General features: G+C 34.9%; 1 protein-coding gene across 4 annotated transcripts in view; it reads right to left on the bottom strand.

Annotated features, from left to right (window-relative positions):
- Positions 1–20,109, bottom strand: part of TBC1D32 (TBC1 domain family member 32) — a 200,423-nt gene that overhangs the window by 155,082 nt on the left and 25,232 nt on the right. For all 4 annotated transcript variants that reach the window (XM_042939719.1, XM_042939718.1, XM_042939716.1 and 1 more), the window contains exons 5-11: positions 13,542–13,610; positions 11,214–11,339; positions 8,354–8,432; positions 8,123–8,226; positions 7,969–8,030; positions 7,226–7,370; positions 4,525–4,584 (exon numbers count right to left, since the gene is read on the bottom strand). In XM_042939719.1, the coding sequence (XP_042795653.1) occupies positions 4,525–4,584; positions 7,226–7,370; positions 7,969–8,030; positions 8,123–8,226; positions 8,354–8,432; positions 11,214–11,339; positions 13,542–13,610 (645 nt within the window). The remainder of the gene's footprint in view (positions 1–4,524; positions 4,585–7,225; positions 7,371–7,968; positions 8,031–8,122; positions 8,227–8,353; positions 8,433–11,213; positions 11,340–13,541; positions 13,611–20,109) is intronic.

Raw genomic sequence — 20,109 nt, forward strand, 5'->3', positions numbered from 1 at the left:
AAGCAAATGCACTCAAAACCTCACTAAATCAACACAGTTAAAACTGAAACACTGTGAACAGACATTTACAACAAAATCAACACTTGTACTTCTAAAAGGAAAACGACTAAAGATTTCCCTTATATAGGTCTATTTTTATGGAATTACACACTGCCCCAGGCATGAGTACATCAACTGTCACAGTCCCAATTTAAAATATCCAAGCGATTTTCAAACAACATCATTACTTAAATTAGCATTCAGAGAACCAACTTTCAGGAAGTTTCCTGTGTCCAGTCACAAAATATGTAGAGTTTCTAAATGTGCTTTGTGTTTTCCTAAGCCTAAGCCTTTAAACATGCTATTCTGCCGCCCTGACATATTTTCCTGCCACAACCTTAACCACACCCCTTCTCTTTTCCAGGATAACACCTACTCATTAAGAACAAAAATTTCCACATAATCCTAGTAAAAAGCTGATTGTTCCACAAATAATAAACATCATAACCGAATTTAAATTTATTTAGCAAATTGATGACAAATCTATATAACCCATGATAACAGGTATCTGGAATAACAAATTTAAAACCTTGTAAATCAATACATGTCAACACATCTGAAAAATATATTTCTGAAATCCAACCCATCAGTGTTAGCCCCTTGCTGCTGCAAAATGAGCTAACAACAAGAGACACACTCCAGGAAATACGTTTGTAGAAGCCAGTAGTCAGTCAGCAACAATCTCACCTGAGCTGCCATCCTTCCACTGCTGGCATGAACTACTCTCACCTCTGAAAGTCTACCAATTTCTGAGTTCTAAGCTTTCCCCAAAACCTTGGAAGATTAAAAATCTGCTTTGCCTAACTTAAGCAATAAATTTGGCTTTATGTGTTATTTCAGATATTCAACAGCAGTCTTAATCCTTGACAATTCTAGTGCTTCCATGCAGATTACCTTGAAGGCTCACACTTGGTGGCATTCTACGGGATCCCCAGATAAAGAATGTTCACTGGGCCCCCCCGAGTCCCAAACTCTGATAGTCCTTCAGATCTATGACTATGTGAGTTGGCCTCAACAATCTGAGCTCAGACTTGCTTCATTGAGTATTCATTGCTAAATTATTTGTTATCTTAAGATTTATGATGTAAGTCTTTATAGAAAGTAGCTTTTGTTTTGCAGGGGCACCATTTGGTAAATATTTATGCTATTAACCAGCTTATTCTTCTGTGTTTGCTTTACTTTTGTTATTTGCACAGTCTTAACTCCTGTTTTATTTTGGTTTATCTTGCATCTACTGAATATACAAAAGACTGTTCCATAGAGAACAGAAGCAGGGATAGTCTAAGAAGTCTCTAATCCAGTGAATCAAATCCAAGCCAGCCCTGAGATTCCTGGCTACCAGCAACAAATTCATGCAAAAGCAACTAGTCAAATTGCCTTGGGAATCCTACAAAAATTTCAAAAGGATACTCCAACTTGTCAATTCATGTAACTGGTCATATATAGTTCTCACTAGCTTCTGCTTTATCAGAACCTGAGACATCATTCATAAACTTTTGGGCAAAAGTGTGTTTCATGTTTGTCTAAATTTAAGCTTCAACCTCCTTCTGATAGAACTCCTACTTCCTGGATGAACTTATTCTTACAATCCTAGCTCTTACACAGACCCTGGTAAACAGGAACAACCAAAAATGACTTACAACAATACCAGTATGAGTAATTTCTGACATGACAAAATAAATACTTCAGAGCAGCTCTAAAATAGGAGACAAAAGAGCAAAACCTAGTCAGTTTCCTCAGCTGATAACTCAAAATATAATCTCCAGGATGGTCTTTCAAAAAGGCTATTTAGTTCGCTTCCATTCAAACCTTCAGAAATCCATCCTCCCAGCACCCATCCCTACCCAGCTTTATCTTCACCACCCACTTCTGTTCCTTCCCCTTTCCCCTTGCTTCTTAAATATTGCACCTTTTATTATTTAGAAAAAGGTAACAAAACAAAAAAAGGAACATGCTCAGGAGAGAAAACAACCACATTATATAATATCCCCTTTAAACTGAAGCAGAAAGCAAATTTATAGTAGGAAAATTTAAACAATAGTCTTAAGAGTCAAATTGAGGGTATAAAGAATGATTTTCCTAAACTCCAGGAAAACAAAAATTTGCTGTAAAATTCAGGATTTTATTTGATACTTATTCTCCTGTACTATCAAACACATACCAGCCTTAATTGCTAAACCATAAGATGGAGGGAGGTTAAAAAACAGGGTACATGAAAAACCCAGGGAGAATTTAAATAACCTGTCAATATTTTTTAAATGACTTTGAGAGAGCAAGAAAAAAAGGAAATACACTATATAAAGCCATTTCAAAAGCTATGCACTTCAGGGTAGACTGGACAAAGAATAAAGATATTAAAAATAAAAGATTAAATATTTGTGCTGATAGACCAAATGTTTTTCAACTAGTTCGTGACTTTACAATGCTATGGAAATAAAGTTCTCAATTTCCTCAGCTCTTAAAAATCAACAGCACATACATAAATTGTGTTGTCTAACACTACCTACTTAAAATTTCATAAACGTCATAAATATAGAATAGAATAGAATTACATCAAGTGGCCTCTAACCATGTATTAGTTCCAGATTACAATTAAGGTTAAAAATACCCAGCTTCTCGGGTTCCTGAAATTCATTCCAAGTTTTCAGTAGCCACATATATCTAGTGGCCACTCTACTGGACAATGCAGATATTCCACTGTTGTAAAAAATGTTATCAGAGTGCACAGAGGAGAAGCTAAAGGAAATGCTTTAGCAGGACATCGTGCTAAGCAGGCTGCTGTGACTCAAGTCCTCACGCAAGGAACTCTTACAAAGCAAAAGGAAAATGCATGGAGTGGTCTTAAAGTTTCCACTGTAGATGTCCAAAATCTGATCCTCGATTCTGAAAAGTGGAGATAGATCTTGTATCCATTTTCCCCAAGGTTTCCTTTCAAAAGTTGGGCCATGTTTGCTTTAAAACTTACACACACACACACTCACACACACACTCACACACACACTCACACACACACTCACACACACACTCACACACACACAGTCTTTACATATTTTGTAGGTTCAGGAAAGTTTTTAAAAGAATAAGAGGTTTAAGTCGGAATCTCATGCAAGTTTGACCAATTGTGTACAAGAAATACTTGATTCAGTTGATAAAACGAAAGTTGTTTATAATAAAGTAACTATTTTCAGACTAAAAATTGATTATGGTATAATTAACTCTTAAAAATCTGTTCCTTATTTGAAAAGTTAATCTATAAGAAACATTTGCAATATTTCCACCCAAGCCCCTATGACAGCAACAATGAGTTATAGGGAGAGGGGAATCATTGGGTTTTCCCCCTTTCTCTATTTTAACAAGATCAGTTTGGCATATCTTTATGCTTTAACAAGATCATATGGCAACAAATTTTCATTTAAAATGGGGATGGGAGGGAAAGGAGATGTGGAAGGATTTTATTTCAAGTCATTAAACGTTTTTAAACACTTATTACCTCTACAAATAAACTCCTGTTCTATTCAACATCCCTCTCTCTCCCTTCTGAAACTCAATTCTCTTGATTCTCAAACACAAAACAAGTTTTCTTTTTTCATTTTATGCTCTGCTGCATTCACCCAGAAATTCACAACTCTAGGACCATTTCCCTTCTCCTGACTTTTAAACTCAAGATTCTAACTACATAAATCATATTTATCATTTCAAAGTCCTATTAGAACTTTTAAAGTATTTTAATAAATTTCACATTTCATGTTTGTTATTAGACTTGATTTATTTTCAAAGTCTTTACACATTATTCCACTGATAGCAATAAATGTGGAACATTTTGCTAATATATTTTATAGTTTTAGTTTTTATTTGATGTAACTTGAATTAATTTTTGTAAATGCAAAAGCACGTATCATTCTGAGTTTTTAATACAACTTTCAGTCCAGAGCATGGGTATATTTTATAGAACTAACTCCCCTACAAATACCTGACCTGAATTAAGTCACAATACTTAAAAATAGGGCTTGTTTCAACTTGCTTGTTAGCATCCCAATTTACGACATAATTATGTATTTCCTAAATGTTATCCTATTACTCAATTCTATACTTTTATCCTTTTATATGTCACAAAATGGTAGTTTAAAAAAAAATCACATAAAACAGGAATTGTTTCAGGGTGTCAGGGTGGCTCATTCGGCTAAGCATCCAACTCTTGATTTCAGCTCAGGTCATGATCTCATGGTTCATGGGTTCGAGCCCCGTGTCATGCTATGCACGGACAGCATGGAGACTGCTTGGGATTCTCTCTCCCTCTGTCTCTGGCCCTCCCCAGCTCACACACACATGCATGCTCTCTCTCGTAATAAACAAACATTTATAAAAAGGGGGGGGATTATTTCATCATCCAAGATAAATTATCAATCAACTTTGCACATTCAACTTATTACATCATGTATCTTTTTGTGATATTATTTCTCAACATAAGGACAGAAACAGACTTACCAAAGATTTATATTTCTTTTCAAGAAGTCTTAGTACTGCAGTTCTGCTATAATATGCATGCTAAAATTAGGAGAAAATGATATTTAATATTCAAGCTATACCACTCAAAGTCTATTTTTCCCCGAATCATTTCCAATAACATGAATTACCAATAACAGTTTGAAATTATTGTAATCAGTACAAAATAGGTTTTTCTATGTACAAAGGATTATGAGCATAGCAATTACCAGAATGCAAATGGTATGAAAAGAACCATAGATCATTTATTGACAGACAAGTAGAAAAATATTCTATCCCTCAACTGCAACCAGTTTCCATGTTGTTACTTTAAAACCATTATCAACACACATATCAGAAGGAAAGGAAAGACACAAAAGCCGGGGTGAGGAAGATCACAACCGTCACAATGAAGGATACTGTACTATCTACATATGCAGAAATTTGCCAAGCTTGAAATGCTCTGAAGCAATAGTATCTTAATCACTTTCTGCCAATCATGTATTTTAAATAATTCAAAGTGCCAAAAAAATAATTATCTCCTTAGAACTAAATATAGTGGGATTAAAACATACTTTTTATGCTTTCCACAAAGGGGAGAATATAAATGTTATTAAATTATATTAAATATAATATAAATTATATTTTTTAAAATTTATTGTCAAGTTAGCTAACATACAGTGTATACAGTGTGCTCTCGGTTTTGGGGTTAGATTCCTGTGATTCATCCCTTACGTACAACACCCAGTGCTCACCCCAACAAGTGTCCTCATCAATGCCCATCACCCATTTCCTCCCTCCCCCACCCCCGCAATCAACCCTCAGTTTGTTCTCCACATTCAAGAGTCTCTTATGATTCGCCTCCCTCTCTGTTTGAAATTATTTTTTCCCCTTCCCTTCCCCCACTGTCTTCTGTTAAGTTTCTCAAGTTCCACATATGAGTGAAAACATATCTTTCTCTGACTGAATTATTTCCCTTAGCTTAATACTATCCAGTTCCATCCACGTTGTTGCAAATGACAGGATTTCATTTTTTCTCATTGCCAAGTAGTATCCCATCATATATATAAACCAAATCTTCTCTATCCACTCATTAGTTGATGGACATTTGGGCTCTTTCCATAATTTGGCTATTGTTGAAAGCACTGCTATAAACATTGGGGTACATGTGCCCCTATGAATCAGCACTCCTACTTTTGACTAAGTTCTGAAAAGAAATCCTCATAGTGCATCCCTTAGACCAGAGTCACTACACTACATTCCCAGGCCAAGTTCAGCTGCCACCTGATTTGGTACATAAAAGTTTTATTGGAATAGTTACATCCATTCATTTATATATTGCCTAAGGATGCTTTGGGGTTACAACAGAATTGAATAGGTGCAGGGACAGTACAGTCCACAAAACCAAAAATTTATTGTCTGTCCCTTTAGAAAGTCTGCCAACCTCTGACTTAGATGAGTGGAGGATAATGTAATGAATTTTCATTAATACTAGAACACAGGAGCTAATTTTTATATATATATATAATTTTCTGTTGGTTAGTGTTTCTGTGATCTGCTGCATACTCTTGAGAATCAAGTACTGACAATAAAATATGTTAAGTGAAAAAATGTATTAACAGAATAAGATTTGTTAAAGATCTAAACCAATAAATTTAAAAGTGTATATAATGTAACTACATAAACCAAAATCTTAATAGTTATCCCTGTGTTGTAGAAATTCAATATGTGCTTTTACATATTTTGTATACTTTCTATAATAAAGGTATAATTTGATAACTAAAAATTAAGAATAAAGTGTCAGATGTAAGGCATAAAGGGTTCAAGTTAATTAAATTGAGCAAACACTTATCAAAGACATACTTTATAAGTCAGGTAAGGGCTAAGCTCTGGACAGAACTGTTTGGGTTAATTGCATTATACAGTTTACATAACAAAAGGCAAAACAAAAATAAAAATTAGCCATCAACTAAGTAATGTGCAAATTGTATGGAGCAGTAAATAAACATGTTGCTCCTCATCATGGCAAGTCACGGCCCCATCCCTTTCCCTTCACCACAGCAACAAATACATAATGTCTGGCAGACAAACTTAGAGGGACAAAGATGTGAGAATAATAAGCCAACACTGCTGCAGCTACTGCCAGACAGACAACTCATTCCACAGCAGATGAGGGAGGTAACAGTACAGGGATCTTTAAAATTAATTTCAGTTGCAGAATAGTGATGAGCTCCACTGGAAATCACCAGCATTCAGGCATTAAACATTCTCCAAATTGCAGGTTCAGGAGGAAGCAAATGAAAGGAGGTATGTCTGAAAATATCCTAAGTCAGAGAACAATGAACACTGAACTCATGTTCTACCACATCTGCTTAAAAAATCTGAAGTTTTTAGACTAAAAAAAGAACAGATTTTAGATAGGTCATTCAGGTTAAAAGAGTCAAATGAATTACCATTTAAAATCCTATTTTGGCTCTGTCACTTTCTAGGTAAACAATCTTAAATTACTTCTCCATACTTCAGTTGCCACATCTGTAAAATGGGGTAGTAATACCATATATCTCACAAATTGTTATAAGAGTTAAGTGAGTTAACATGTAAAAGTGATTAGAACTCTTATAAATAGTAAAAACTGGAATGTTAGTTATTCTTTGACACAATACAGCAATGCACTAAAAAGTAGACATATTCCATTTTTCCTTACCATCCACTTTTTGAACCACACAGCTTTGGTATCAACCAATGCAAAAAAGTAGATCGGATCCAAAATCTTTTGTGAGACAAGATGGCCCTGATCATGTTTAACGGATAATAAGGACAAAGTATTCTCCACAATCTCTTCCATATACCTTAAAGTTTGGGAATAAAACAGTTTTAGAAAAAAAAACAAATGCTATTACACACACACACACACACACACACACACACACACACAGGGTGATATATTTTCTATTCATGGAATAATAAAGTGAAAATTTTTAGAAAAAAACTTTTTCTTATGTTTTAGCAAATGGGATTCACACCCAATTTTTTTCCTGTTTTTTAAAAAACTTTTGTTTCTACTTCAACACTGGCTCTCCAAACTTAACTTTCCTTTTTAGACTCAACAGTTGGCTCTTACAACCTTATTAAAACTTTTAGAACTGAAAGGAAAAAATTTAAAGAACACTTAAGGAACTTGTCCAAAGTAGCAAAGACTAATAATAAAAGAATTGGAAACAAGGCTATATCATCCTCATTCAGATTTTTTGTAATAAATAAATGGTGTAAAATGGTATTTGCAAAGAGCCATTCATATAGCTAAGCACAAAATATGAAAAGCTAAACTTTATTAATCCCTCCCCAATTACATAAGTCAATTAAGACTGTCTCTATTCTTTCTCCTTGTAATGCACAAGGGACAGTAACACTCCTATATTTCATATTGACATAAATTAGGGGACTTACTTTTCTGGGTGACGAATCCAGAAAGATGGAGCCTCTTTCTGATATTCATTTAGAAGACGAACCTGAAAAGCAGTATGTAACAATTCTCAAAAAATTAGAATTCTTAAATATAGAACTATTTAAACAAAAATAAAAGCATATAGCAAGTGAATACCTTTTTAAGTAAGCAGATCACATTAGGATTACTTATATCTATACCAGTTGACAGAGTAGGAATATGATTTTCTCTAGAAAGAAAGTATAACTTCAAATATTTAGCTGAAAAGAAAAATTAAAAATATATTAATCATCATGCATTTGCAGTGTTTTCTGAAAAGTTATTTCCTATCCACTTTCTTAAGCACAAATAAAGGAAAATGCCTTTTAAAAAATCGAATAAACATACCTAAGCTTGTATAAATTTCCTTGGTCATATGTAATGGTGAAAGAGTAAATGTCTGTGCATAGAATTTTAAAATCCGGTCCTATGAAAATGAAAAGATTTGTATCAGAGATTCTTATAATAGAATGGAGATGAAAAAAACACTTTTCACACAGTGAAAAACTTAGAAAATAAATAGAAACCTTTCAGAAATCTGAGTAGGAATGTACCTTTAAGTAAAAACACAATCTTATGTTGGTCAGTAAAAAGTAAAATACATGGATGGAGAAAGAGTGAGGTTTGATAGAGTAAGGTACAATGTTCAGACAACAGCAGGAGTACTAAATGGTTAAAGACAACAACAACAACAATCACAACAACAACCATTCTCCTTTCCAAATCCAACATTTGCTGGTTTGTTTGTTTTTTTTTTTTTAATTGCTTACATGGGTAGTTTCAGTAATTAGACATTTAGGACTCTGATATTTTGCCTATCTCCAAGAAAAGTATTATTTAACACATTTTCAAAATATACATTAGAACTTAAAGTAGAAATTATCACAAGGTAAATGAATTAAATGATAATAGATGTAGCTAGAAAAGTACTTGGCCCTAGTAGGTACTTTAAAATAATAGCTATCATTTTAATTATGCCAACTTTAATACTGTGATGAAATTAATCCTAATAGTGAAATTCAATGTCCCATTACATAAAAACATAAAATTTCCTCAAGTGTTCTAGTCTGGGGGTGGGAGGGATGGGGGGGAATGACCTTGCCTATATCAAATGTTAGGATAATTTACTTTTTTAAAAAAAAGGTTACCCAAATGACTAAAGTCTCTAATAGCCCAAAGGAATTCCTACTGAACACAGGATATTAAATACTTTGGAAGGTTTATTTTTATAATTGCAGCAACTGGTAAGTATCTGTCACACTTTTAAAACACTATAGGCTTCACTAAATTACATGGAAGAGTCCTTTAGAGTAGGAAATGAAGAAACAGAATCAAAGAATCCAATCAAGAGTTTGGATCAAGCATAAATTCAAAATGAAAAGAATGCCATGCCTTACTTTCTACTCCAAAATGACTGGTTCTATTACCATCTCCCCTCTATAACAACTTCTTCCAATTTTAAGTATCGACAACACTCTTGTGAATAATCTGTAATAGCTAAACAAAACCACTTATATTGACCCATTAGGATATTCATGGTTTATAAAATTATTATGTAATTTTTTAAATAATTAAAGGAAATTTGCCTGACCACTATTCTTTGTTAAGAAAAAATACACAGAAATTAACAATTTCATTTCCTTTTAGAAAGCCTTGAAATGTTAAAAGTGACCCTGAAAAGTCTTTTTCCCTTCCGAAGTTCTTGGATCATTGAATTTTTACAGAAGTCTGCATCATCTAGTGTCAGTAAAGCTGAACTACATCTGGGTATTAGGTAATTGGAACACGTTTTCCCCCCTTATAAAAATCAACAAACCACTTCTGTTTCCAAACCACTCCTGTTTACCAGTATAATTATATCTTCATTGATGGAAGAGTATGATTTTCAACAGATAAATGTATTGAGCTTTTTTTTTTTTTTTTTTTTTTAATAACTGCTTACTGTCCCACTCCTCTAGTAGAATGTAAGTTCTATGAAGGCGGAGACTAATGTCTTGGTCAGTGTGTTTCCAGCATCTAGATTAGAATGCTGCACATTGTTGGTAATCAATACGTATCTGTTGAACAGCTAGTACATTTTAACCCTTATGCTAATATATTTAATTTTGTACAAAACACCATAATAATTTTAAAGCAAAATTTTTCTTCACTGATACATCAATTAAGAAAAAGACCCTCTAAACCTACTTTGCATTTAAATGTGATATGGTATATAGCCGGATTTTTTAAGATTTTATTATTTTTTTAAGTAATCTCTACACCCAGTGTGGGCCTCGAACTTACCACCCCAAGATCAAGAGTTGCATGCTGTACTGACTTAGCCAGCCAAGTGCCCTTAGCAGAATTTTTTAAGTCACATTATCGATATTACCAATAGAACTATACTTTTTAATATGATCTTACTCATGTAATAGCATTTCTGAGAAGTTATAGGAGAATCATTTTTTACATTCAACCATTTCTCTGACTTCATAATTTTATAATTTTTGGAATTTTCTATATTTGCTTTATGATTCATCTCAATTGTCTTCTAAACTTGGCTTTAGTTTTCTTTTCTTTTTAAGCAATTAAGCAATCTCTAAATAAACACTTAAATCCATAAGAAAAATGCTTATGATTCAGTTAGGATAAATTCTGATCATTTTAAATGCAAATTTTCATATGTCATCAATTCTTTCAAAAATGCTTTAAATAATCTTTTAAAATATTTTTCTTAACTCAAAAACAAGACACAAATTGGATATCCCTTTATGAGATAAAACAAAATGCACAAGGTACCTATATTATTATTTGGCAGTGAAATGTGACAGTGATCATTCTAATCATAAAAGAGTTAAGTCAATGCTTTAAAGAAAATCTTCACAACTCAAAAGCTGGAAATGAAATTCCTTGAGTATTAGAGCTACTATTAAAATAGTAATTCCATTTGCTTACAGAATGGTGGGAAAACAAATTTTTAAAAGATTATTTCTATAGAGAGCACCCAGATAGGTGGCTGAGCCAGTTAAGCGCCTGACTTTGGCTCAGGTCATGATCTCTGTGATTTGTGAGTTCAGGCCCACACGGAACTGCCAGTGCAGAGGCTGCTTGGGATTCTCTCCCTCCCTCTCTCTCACTGCACCTCTCCCACTTGCACACACTCGCACTCTTTCTCTCTCCATATAAATAAACTTTAAAAATGTATATGTTTCTATAAGCATTTCCTTACACTAAACACAGGATCAGGATCTGAAAGAGACATTGTCAGTTTTTCACAGAGAGTGGTCCAATTTTCACAATTCAGTACATCAGATGGCGGAGCTGAACATAACATTTGCAAGGCTTCATATCTCACCTATAATTTAAAAGACTTTTATTAATACCCAGCCACTGGAACACTACCAATACTCCAAATATTAAAAATCGAAAAGCAGTCTTATCTAGATAATTGTTTTAAAGAGCCAACTACTGAAAAATCAAAGGTTCTTTTACAAAACAATTTTGAGAACTGGTTTTTTTAAACTAAGTGTTAAACAGGAAAAAAATAGGTTGTTAATTTTACATAAAGCAAAAATTAAAACATAACTGTGTGAGATTCTAGGTCCTATATCTAAGTGAATGAAGAATGGTGGCCGAATCTGAATCATCAGGGCAAGGTTTTCCAATGGCCTTGTTCCACAGACTTCCCTTACTAAAAGTAGACACCCATAGGTGGTCCTATAATTTGGGGGCCTTAATTTAAAAATAGCCTAATATGCCCCTAGTGAAGCATCCCCATTCCAGAATATAGGAACAATTCTCACAAAACAATTTGGACTAGTTTTTGATGCTGTACCACATTTTCCGACCTTCAAACCACTGAGATAGAAAGCAATGTAATGCAAAACTGAATTTCTGTATTGTCACAAAAAGCTTACTTCTTAATCATTCTTCTCAAATATTAATCAGAGTTCCTTCAAAACAGTATGACCCAAAGGACAACAGTGGAAAATAGCCCTTCTCCAATCAGAAATGGAACATGGCTTCTGCCCCACCACTCTCCAATTAGTGAATAATAACTCACTGATTCCAACCCATTCCTCAAAATCTGGTTCTTTCCCCTGCTGAAATAAGTGAAATCTAGTGGTTTAAAAAAGGGGAAGAGGGAGGGGCAGGAGGGAGCAGTAGGGGCCAAGCTTAGGAAACCAGACCCTTTAAATCAGGGTATCAAGTTTTACGTGAAAAAGAATATACACGCACTTAAAAGTGTCTATATATTCATATGAAAGAACTCCTAAATACAACTGTATTTGTAATAGGGATTGGGGGACTTAGGAATGATTTCAGAAACTTTAATTTTTCCTTTTCAGTTAATTTTTAGGACAAAATCCCATTAAGAATTTACTACTAGAGGCACGTGGGTGACTCAGTCGGTTGAGCATCCGACTTCGGCTCAGGTCATGATCTCATGGTCTGTGAGTTCGAGCCCTGCGTCGGGCTCCATGCTGACAGCTCGGAGCCTGGAGCCTGCTTTGGATTCTGTGTCTCCCTCTCACTCTGCCCCTCCCCTGCTCATGTTCTGTCTCTCTCTCTGTCAAAAATACACAAACATTTAAAAAAAAATTTTTTTAAAGAACTTACTACTAGCAGAAGCATAATAAATGTTTCTGAACAAGTATAAATTTCCAAGTAATCCACTTAAACTGAAGACAATAAGATGTTATAGAAAAGTTGAGACTCATTTCTAATATCTTTTGAAACATTTACTAGGAATCTAGAAAATAAACCAGAGGTGAAATGCTAAAAATTATTATGTGATTAAAAAAAAAAAATCAGTGGGAGTAAATCCTAACTATTCATTTAGTTTAATATGAAAAGTTGACTATTTTCTATTTCATACTGACTTAACAAAATAATACTTGATAAATAGTAATTTATATAGTCTTAAAATATAAACAGGCACAATTCAATAGAACTGCTTCTTAAAAATCCCTTTTCCGGGGCACCTGGGTGGCTCAGTTGGTTGAGTGTCCGACTTCAGTTCAGGTCATGATCTCACGGTCTGTGGGTTTGAGCCCCATGTAGGGCTCTGTGCTGACAGCTTCCAATTCTGTCTCTCCCTCTCCCTGCCCCTCCCCCACTTTCAGTCTCCCTCTCTCTCTCAAAAACTAAACATTAAAATCCTTTTTCTAATCAATGAACACGTGTGAAAGTTGCTCACATTTTCTAGAAGTAGAAGGAACATTAAATGAAGATAGTTTTTCCTCAAAGAAATCACTAAAATATTACACACAAAGCAACAGTGAAAGAACAATTTGGGGGACAACTACTTATAACTTTATCCCTTTAAAACTGAAACTAGATGTAAAAATTTCCTCCTACAAACCATGAAAATTCTCTGAGAGCCTCCCTTACTCTGTGACCTCTTATTTCAAGACTGGAAAGTCTAGCAGGGTTATCAGTCTAGGACCATCATGATAATAAACACTTATCCTCAAGAGAAACAGTCTAGCTGAGACTGAATATATTATATATATTATATATCTGACTAAACTTGATAGCTACCCTTTAAACTTACCTCTTTAGGTTGCCCAGGCTCCAACTGGTCTAAAATCAATTGTAATTTTCCTTGACAAAATTTGTAACTCTGTAACACAATTGACAAAACATTCATTTAGTAGACTTTTAGAAGTACTGCTATAAATTATTTTTTAATATAACTCCAAGCACAAAATGCATTCTGAGCAAGAAAAGGGGGTGATCTATTCTGACTTGGCAGAAAACTTGGAATTTGTTTCCCAAGGCATTTAAATGGGAACTGAATGTCTCAGGAGAACAGTGTACTACACGTATCTGAAAATTATTATTTGCTGAGCAACTTCAATGTGTAGAACATAAGATTCAAAAGATGTAAAGCCAAGATGTTTTGTGCCCAGAAATGTGAAATGAATGAAACAGTAAGATAAAACAAGAAGGCACTGCTAGTACCCTAGGCATAGCTACAATGCTGCTTGAATATTTTGGTTCCTTTGCTTTCCTGTACTTTCCTTAAGCCTTTCTCCAGGCCTCCTTTTTGGTGAAAAATTCCTGAGGTAAAAGTCTCCATCTAGAAAAAAGTTTATAATAGACCATAAGCTATGTTGGAAAAGGAAAGGGTCTTTTTCTTGATGAAGGCAGTTTAAATATGACTAATACCTAAAATAATCATCTAAAAATAAAACTGCCATTAAAATTATAGCTGTCATTTATTATCTTTTATGTAACAAGCCCTATATGATATAAATTCACAATGACTGAAACAGGAGAAATATGAAAACCAAGGTTGAATAACTTTTCCAAGTCCAAAGTTATCAGAACTCAGATTCCCATCCACATTTTTGCTATCTATACTCTTTCTCTTCCAGTTAGGTACATCATGATGACTCAAATTTTTATCAGTTACTTCATCTCCAAAGTTATATATAATTATCCTTTCAACATCTCCACTTGAATGTCTAATAAGCATCTCAAACTTAACATGTCCAAGACAGAATATTTTATTCCAAACCTGCTCCTTCCTGAAACTTCTCCATCCTCCTAAACCAGATTTTGTACTTAGATCAAAACTAGGAGTCGGGGCACCTGGGTGGCTCAGTGGGTTGAGCAACCGACTCTTGATTTCAGCTCAGGTCATGATCCCAGAGCCGTGGGATCATGCCCCGCATAGGGCTCTACACTTAGTGTGGAGCCTGCTTAAGATTCTCTCTCTTTCCCTCTGTCTCCCTCTGCCCCTCTCCCCAACTCATGCTCAGGCTCTTTCTATACAATTAAAAAAAAAAAATGTATGTTAAAAATAGGAATCAATCTTGGCTCTTCACTTTCTCACTTCCTATATCCAATATTATTAAGTTCCAAAAGATAATCCCCAAGTTTCACAAACCTTAACACCAACTACCCCACACAACTTCCCTGCTAAAACCTTAAACCAAAGCACCATCGACTCTAGCCTAGACCACTTCAGTTCATCCTAACCAGTCTCCTTGCTTTGACTCATCCCATCCTACGCCACACCACCATCCCTTCTCTAGCAACAGTCAGATGGAGCTTTTCAAAGTTATACATCAAATCCATTAATCTCCCTTATTTCAACCTCACAAAAAGACCTCTCACATTATTCAGAATATAGGGAATTTACTTACATGATCTGGGCCCCTGATTCTTTAATACACGGTTATACAATTCTTCCCTCTGCCAGTCAGGCTTCAGTCTCACTGGCCTTTTTTCTCCATTTCTGGAAGATGCCATCCATGCTCACTTTAGCCTAAGAACCTTTACCATTGCCATTCCTCCTGCTGGGCAACACTCTTCCTCCAGAATTCTTCATGTCTGCCCTATTATGGCTTAGAATTTGGTCTTTTTTCACTATAGCATCCCCAATACCTGAATCAGTGCCTCATAGGCCCTCAATATACATTAGTTTAATACATAAATGACTCCAAAGTGAGTCTTCCCACAATGCTACATGGTCCCTAACAATACAGGGTACATAACCACTTTATTAAAAAAAAAAACAAAAACAAAAACCGTAACAGACCAATACTTCATTTCTTAAAGAGTCTCAGGTTTTGCTGAGTTTTCTTCCTTTCTAAAAGTATATAGTTCAGCTGTGAAGAACTCTGATACATGCTTTTTAAAAGCACTATATATTAAATAGATCTTTAATTTTGAATTTTTGTATTACAATTAAAATACTAAAATTTATGAATAATAATTACCAATGATAAACGTAAGTATATGAATGTAGCAGTCTCACCAAATGAAAAAAAGATAACATAGAATATCTAAAATAGTATTTATATAAGCGTAAGTGCTAATATGCATTTGTGATACATAATGCATATATGTACTTTCAACAGTATATATACACATGCGTATAAGTGTCTAAAATATATGTAAAGTATATGTGTATATATATACTCATTCTACTCTATTGCTAGAAAAACTCCCCCCCCCCTTCACCTAGCCCTTTTGCCTCTCTTATAAACTTTATTTCTTCTGATCTGTCTACTTCCATCATGACTTTTACCAGATTATCTATGTCTAAAATGTCTTGCTGTCCAACTTACTAAAAAGAACTACAATTTCAAGGACATGAATCTTAATTGGATAGATGAAGTTTAAACCCCAGCTCAAACTAGTTATATGACTCTGGAGTCTTAAACCCCATCCTCAGTTTTCACATCTACCTCCCAGCATCACTGTAAGAATTAAATGGGAAAATTGTAAAGTCTTTTGCTTTATTGTTATAAAATTTTTAACCGAAGTAAATTTCCTGTTTCTCAAGAAATTTTTTTTGAAAAATTTTTAATGTTTATTTATTTTTGAGAGACAGAGCACAAGCAGGGAAGGGGCAGAGAGAGAGGGAGACACAGAATCCAAAGCAGGCCCCAGGCTCTGAGCTGTCCACACAGAAGCTGATGCAGGGCTCGAACCCACAAACTGTGAGATCGTGACCGAAGTCAGATGCTAAACCACTGAGTCCCCCAGGTGCCCCTCTCAGGAAATTTTCTATGAAAAAATATAAAATAACTGACTCTACCTACCAACTACCTACTCAAGATCAAAAAATCTAAAGATATATTTCATTGATTTCCATAGATTCCCATTCTAATCTAGTCCCTTTTTCAATATAGAGGCATGCTCTACAACAACCCTGATAAATGGGGAGCCAGACATTTTTTGAACATTCTCAACTACAGTGAGTTCATATTTGGGGAAGCAACCAATATTATGTCAAAGTAGCAGTCAAAAAGGGTAATTACATAGACCTTAACAAAATTCATTTACTTAAATGCTCTCCATGACAAAGCCTTTGTTTCCAATCTTCTGTGCAATACTCCAAACAAGCAACCCTTAGTCTCTGAAAATGGTTTTGCCTTTTATTTAACAAAATGATTAAGGCTAATCAACATGATGATCCCTCAAAGTACCTCCTCTTTCCCCCAATATTATTCTGTGGTGAGTTAGCCAAATTAAAAGATCTTTTCTTAGCCCTCATGATAGACTTCCCTCTTGCAGCAAATTACCATCACTTCCACCTTGAAATTCATCCCCCTCCTTAAATTCCCTCTAGCCTTCATTACAGCTAGTTACCATCACTTCCACCTTGAAATTCACCCCACCCCCACCCCCGCAAGTTCCTACCCAGTGCATTGTGGTTTGGCGCCTTCTTGTCTGTCCCACCTTTTGGTTTCTCCTGGCCCTCTGAAACTGTTTTTCCTAGGGTCTCGCCTATTTTAGGTGGCTTCCATAGGAATTAAACAGAGATGACTCATACTGTGTTATCCCCAACTTTTCTTGAGTCCTGCATTTTCAACACTTGTTACACCATTGAGATACCTTACTGGTACTTGAAATTCAAAATCTTTAAAAATAAATGAAAGTGAACTTCCATATTCTTCTCCACACCTAAACCTCCTTTCTAATCCCAGGCATGGTTTATGACACCCCATGGTCTTGTAGCCACTTTGGCTTGAAATCATAGCAAGACTTTTGACTCTATACCCACTCTGCACTACCCTCCTGCCCAAAACACTTGAATAACCAAGTTTAATGATCCTATGTCTGTAATTCTCACATCAGTCACTATTTATTCCTACAAAGCCTCCATAGTTCAGGCCTTCTTCAGCTTTCTTACCCATTCATGCCCTTCTGCACATAACTCAAGTAAATCTCCCGAACACATTTTTCTGTTCAGAAACTTAAAATGATTTCCTTTTACTTACAAAACAATCCAGTTTATCCTTTGAATGCATTCATTTATTCCTTAAATATTTATTTGGCATCTACTATGTTTCAGATACCTATTATGTACCAGGCACTTGAATTTTATAGCTAGGAGCAATAATTAAGATCTAATCCTTGCTCCATAATTTGGCCTTAACCTACCCTTTCCATTTACTCCTCACAAACTCTTTGTTTAAACTCTTCACATAAACTACAGGTTCCCCAATACACCATTCTTTGTTGATTGTGAGAGCTTTTGTCCATTCCCTTGTCTAAAATACTTTCCTCTATTGCTCTGATATTCTTAGTTACAAGGATTCTTCTTTAGATTTCCTAGGACACATTATTTCTACCTTACAACTCTGTTATTTGTGTACATATCCTCTTCATCTCAAGTAAGCTCCTTGAAGACATAATGTGTATATAATTAATCTTTTCACTTTTGCAGTGCCTATTACAAAATATTACACAAAGTATATGCTCAATACATATTTGTTGGGTTGAAGTCCCTCAATTCTACCATACTTGCCTTTTCTCCCAGGTTATAATACAAATTCAAAAAGCACAGACTTGGGGCACCTGGCTGACTCAAAGGGTGGAGTGTGCAACTCTCCATCTTGGGGTTGTGGGTTCAAGCCCCGCATTGAGTGTAGAGATTGCTTAAAAATAATAAAATCTTGGGGCACCTGGGTGGCTTAACTGGTTAAGCATCTGGCTCTTTGACTCAGCACAGGTCATGATCTCGATTCATGAGTTTGAGCCCTAAGTCGGGCTCTGTACTAACAGCTCAAAGCCTGCTTAGGATCATTTCTCTCCCCTCTCTGCCCCTCTCCCACTCATTCTCTCCCCCCTCCCCTTTCTTTCTCAAAATAAATAAATTTAAAAAGAAATAAAACAAAAAAATAAAATCTTTTTTTTAAAAAAAAAGCATAGACTTTAATAGTTATTTGATTGGAGCTGCCTCATCAATTTACTACCCCTTTATCACTTAATTATGAATTCTGTTAATTATCTTAAATATAGTACATACTGGGGCACCTGGGTGGCTCAGTCAGTTAAGTGTCCAACTTCAGCTCAGGTCATGATCTCGCAGTTTGTGGGTTCAAGTCCCAAGTCCGGCTTTGTGCTGACAGCTCAGAGCCCGGAACCTGCTCCAGATTCTGTGTCTCCCTCTCTCTCTCTCTCTCTCTCTCTCTCTCTGTCCTTCCCTGCTTGCACTCTGTCTCTGTCTCTCTCAAAAATAAACATTTAAAAATTTTTGGAAAAAAAAGAAAAAAACATAGTATATACTACTCTTTAAAAATGCTATTTAAGCAATGAAAACTTTTGTTACACTGGACATCAGAATGAGCCTAATATTTGCCTTAAAGGTTACCCTTTTGTTTTTTTAAGATAGCTGTGTGTTATTGTGCATCAGTGAATGAACATCAATTGCGATAGCAACCAACTAATAACTTTGTTAACTGGAGCAAAGTAGATAGTGTGTCCCATTTAATACCAATTTGTTAAGATTTTTCAGCTGTTGCAGATATTTCTTAGATTGAAAATTCCTGGGGTGAGTAGTATCGGCCCACTTGATTTGTAGAGCAACATATCTGTTGGCAGTATCAATATGGGTAGACACCTTCCAAAAGGAAGTTTCTTCCCCAACATATTTACATATGTTAAAGCATAAACTACACAAATCATTTCTGGCACAGTCTAAGGAGAAAGAGCAAGAAATAAGATCGATAATCTAAGATTTGGTCCTCTGTATAATCATATAGATCCTAATTAAAGGTATTTATATGCTAAAATAAGATTGGGATAGATTTCTTTCAATTGAAATTTACTAAAGATTGCAAAAATTAATCATTCTGTAATTTTTTTGCTAACAGTTATAATTAATTACAACATATACTAAAGAATATTCACATTATTCAATGACTACACTTAAATAAAATCAAACTACCCTCAAAATTAATGTACCCTAGAAGTCTCCAAATATTTGGCTTGTAAACTGTATAAACCACTAAAATACAAGCAAAGACAGACAACATTACTGTGGTCTGAACAATATAACTATTGGAAATAAGAAATATATAACTATCAAACCTAATGATATTTCAGGCTTTAATATGTCTAAATGCACAATTTCTCTATTTTTAATTTTAAAAATCACCCAATGATGATAAATAGGACAACAGCAAACATTTAGTTCTTATGCCAGGTTGTGCTGAAAATGCTTTACATACATTAAGTCCACAAAGCAAACCTATAAGGTAGGTTCTATTACTATCTCCACTGTAACAGATAAGAAAACCGAGGCACCGAGAGAAGAAACCAAGGTCTACAATTCATCAATGGCAGAGCAAAACTTTATTTCAGACTGGTTTGTCTCC

The sequence above is a fragment of the Panthera leo genome, chromosome B2, assembly GCF_018350215.1.
Source record: "Panthera leo isolate Ple1 chromosome B2, P.leo_Ple1_pat1.1, whole genome shotgun sequence".
Taxonomy (NCBI): Eukaryota; Metazoa; Chordata; class Mammalia; order Carnivora; family Felidae; genus Panthera; species Panthera leo.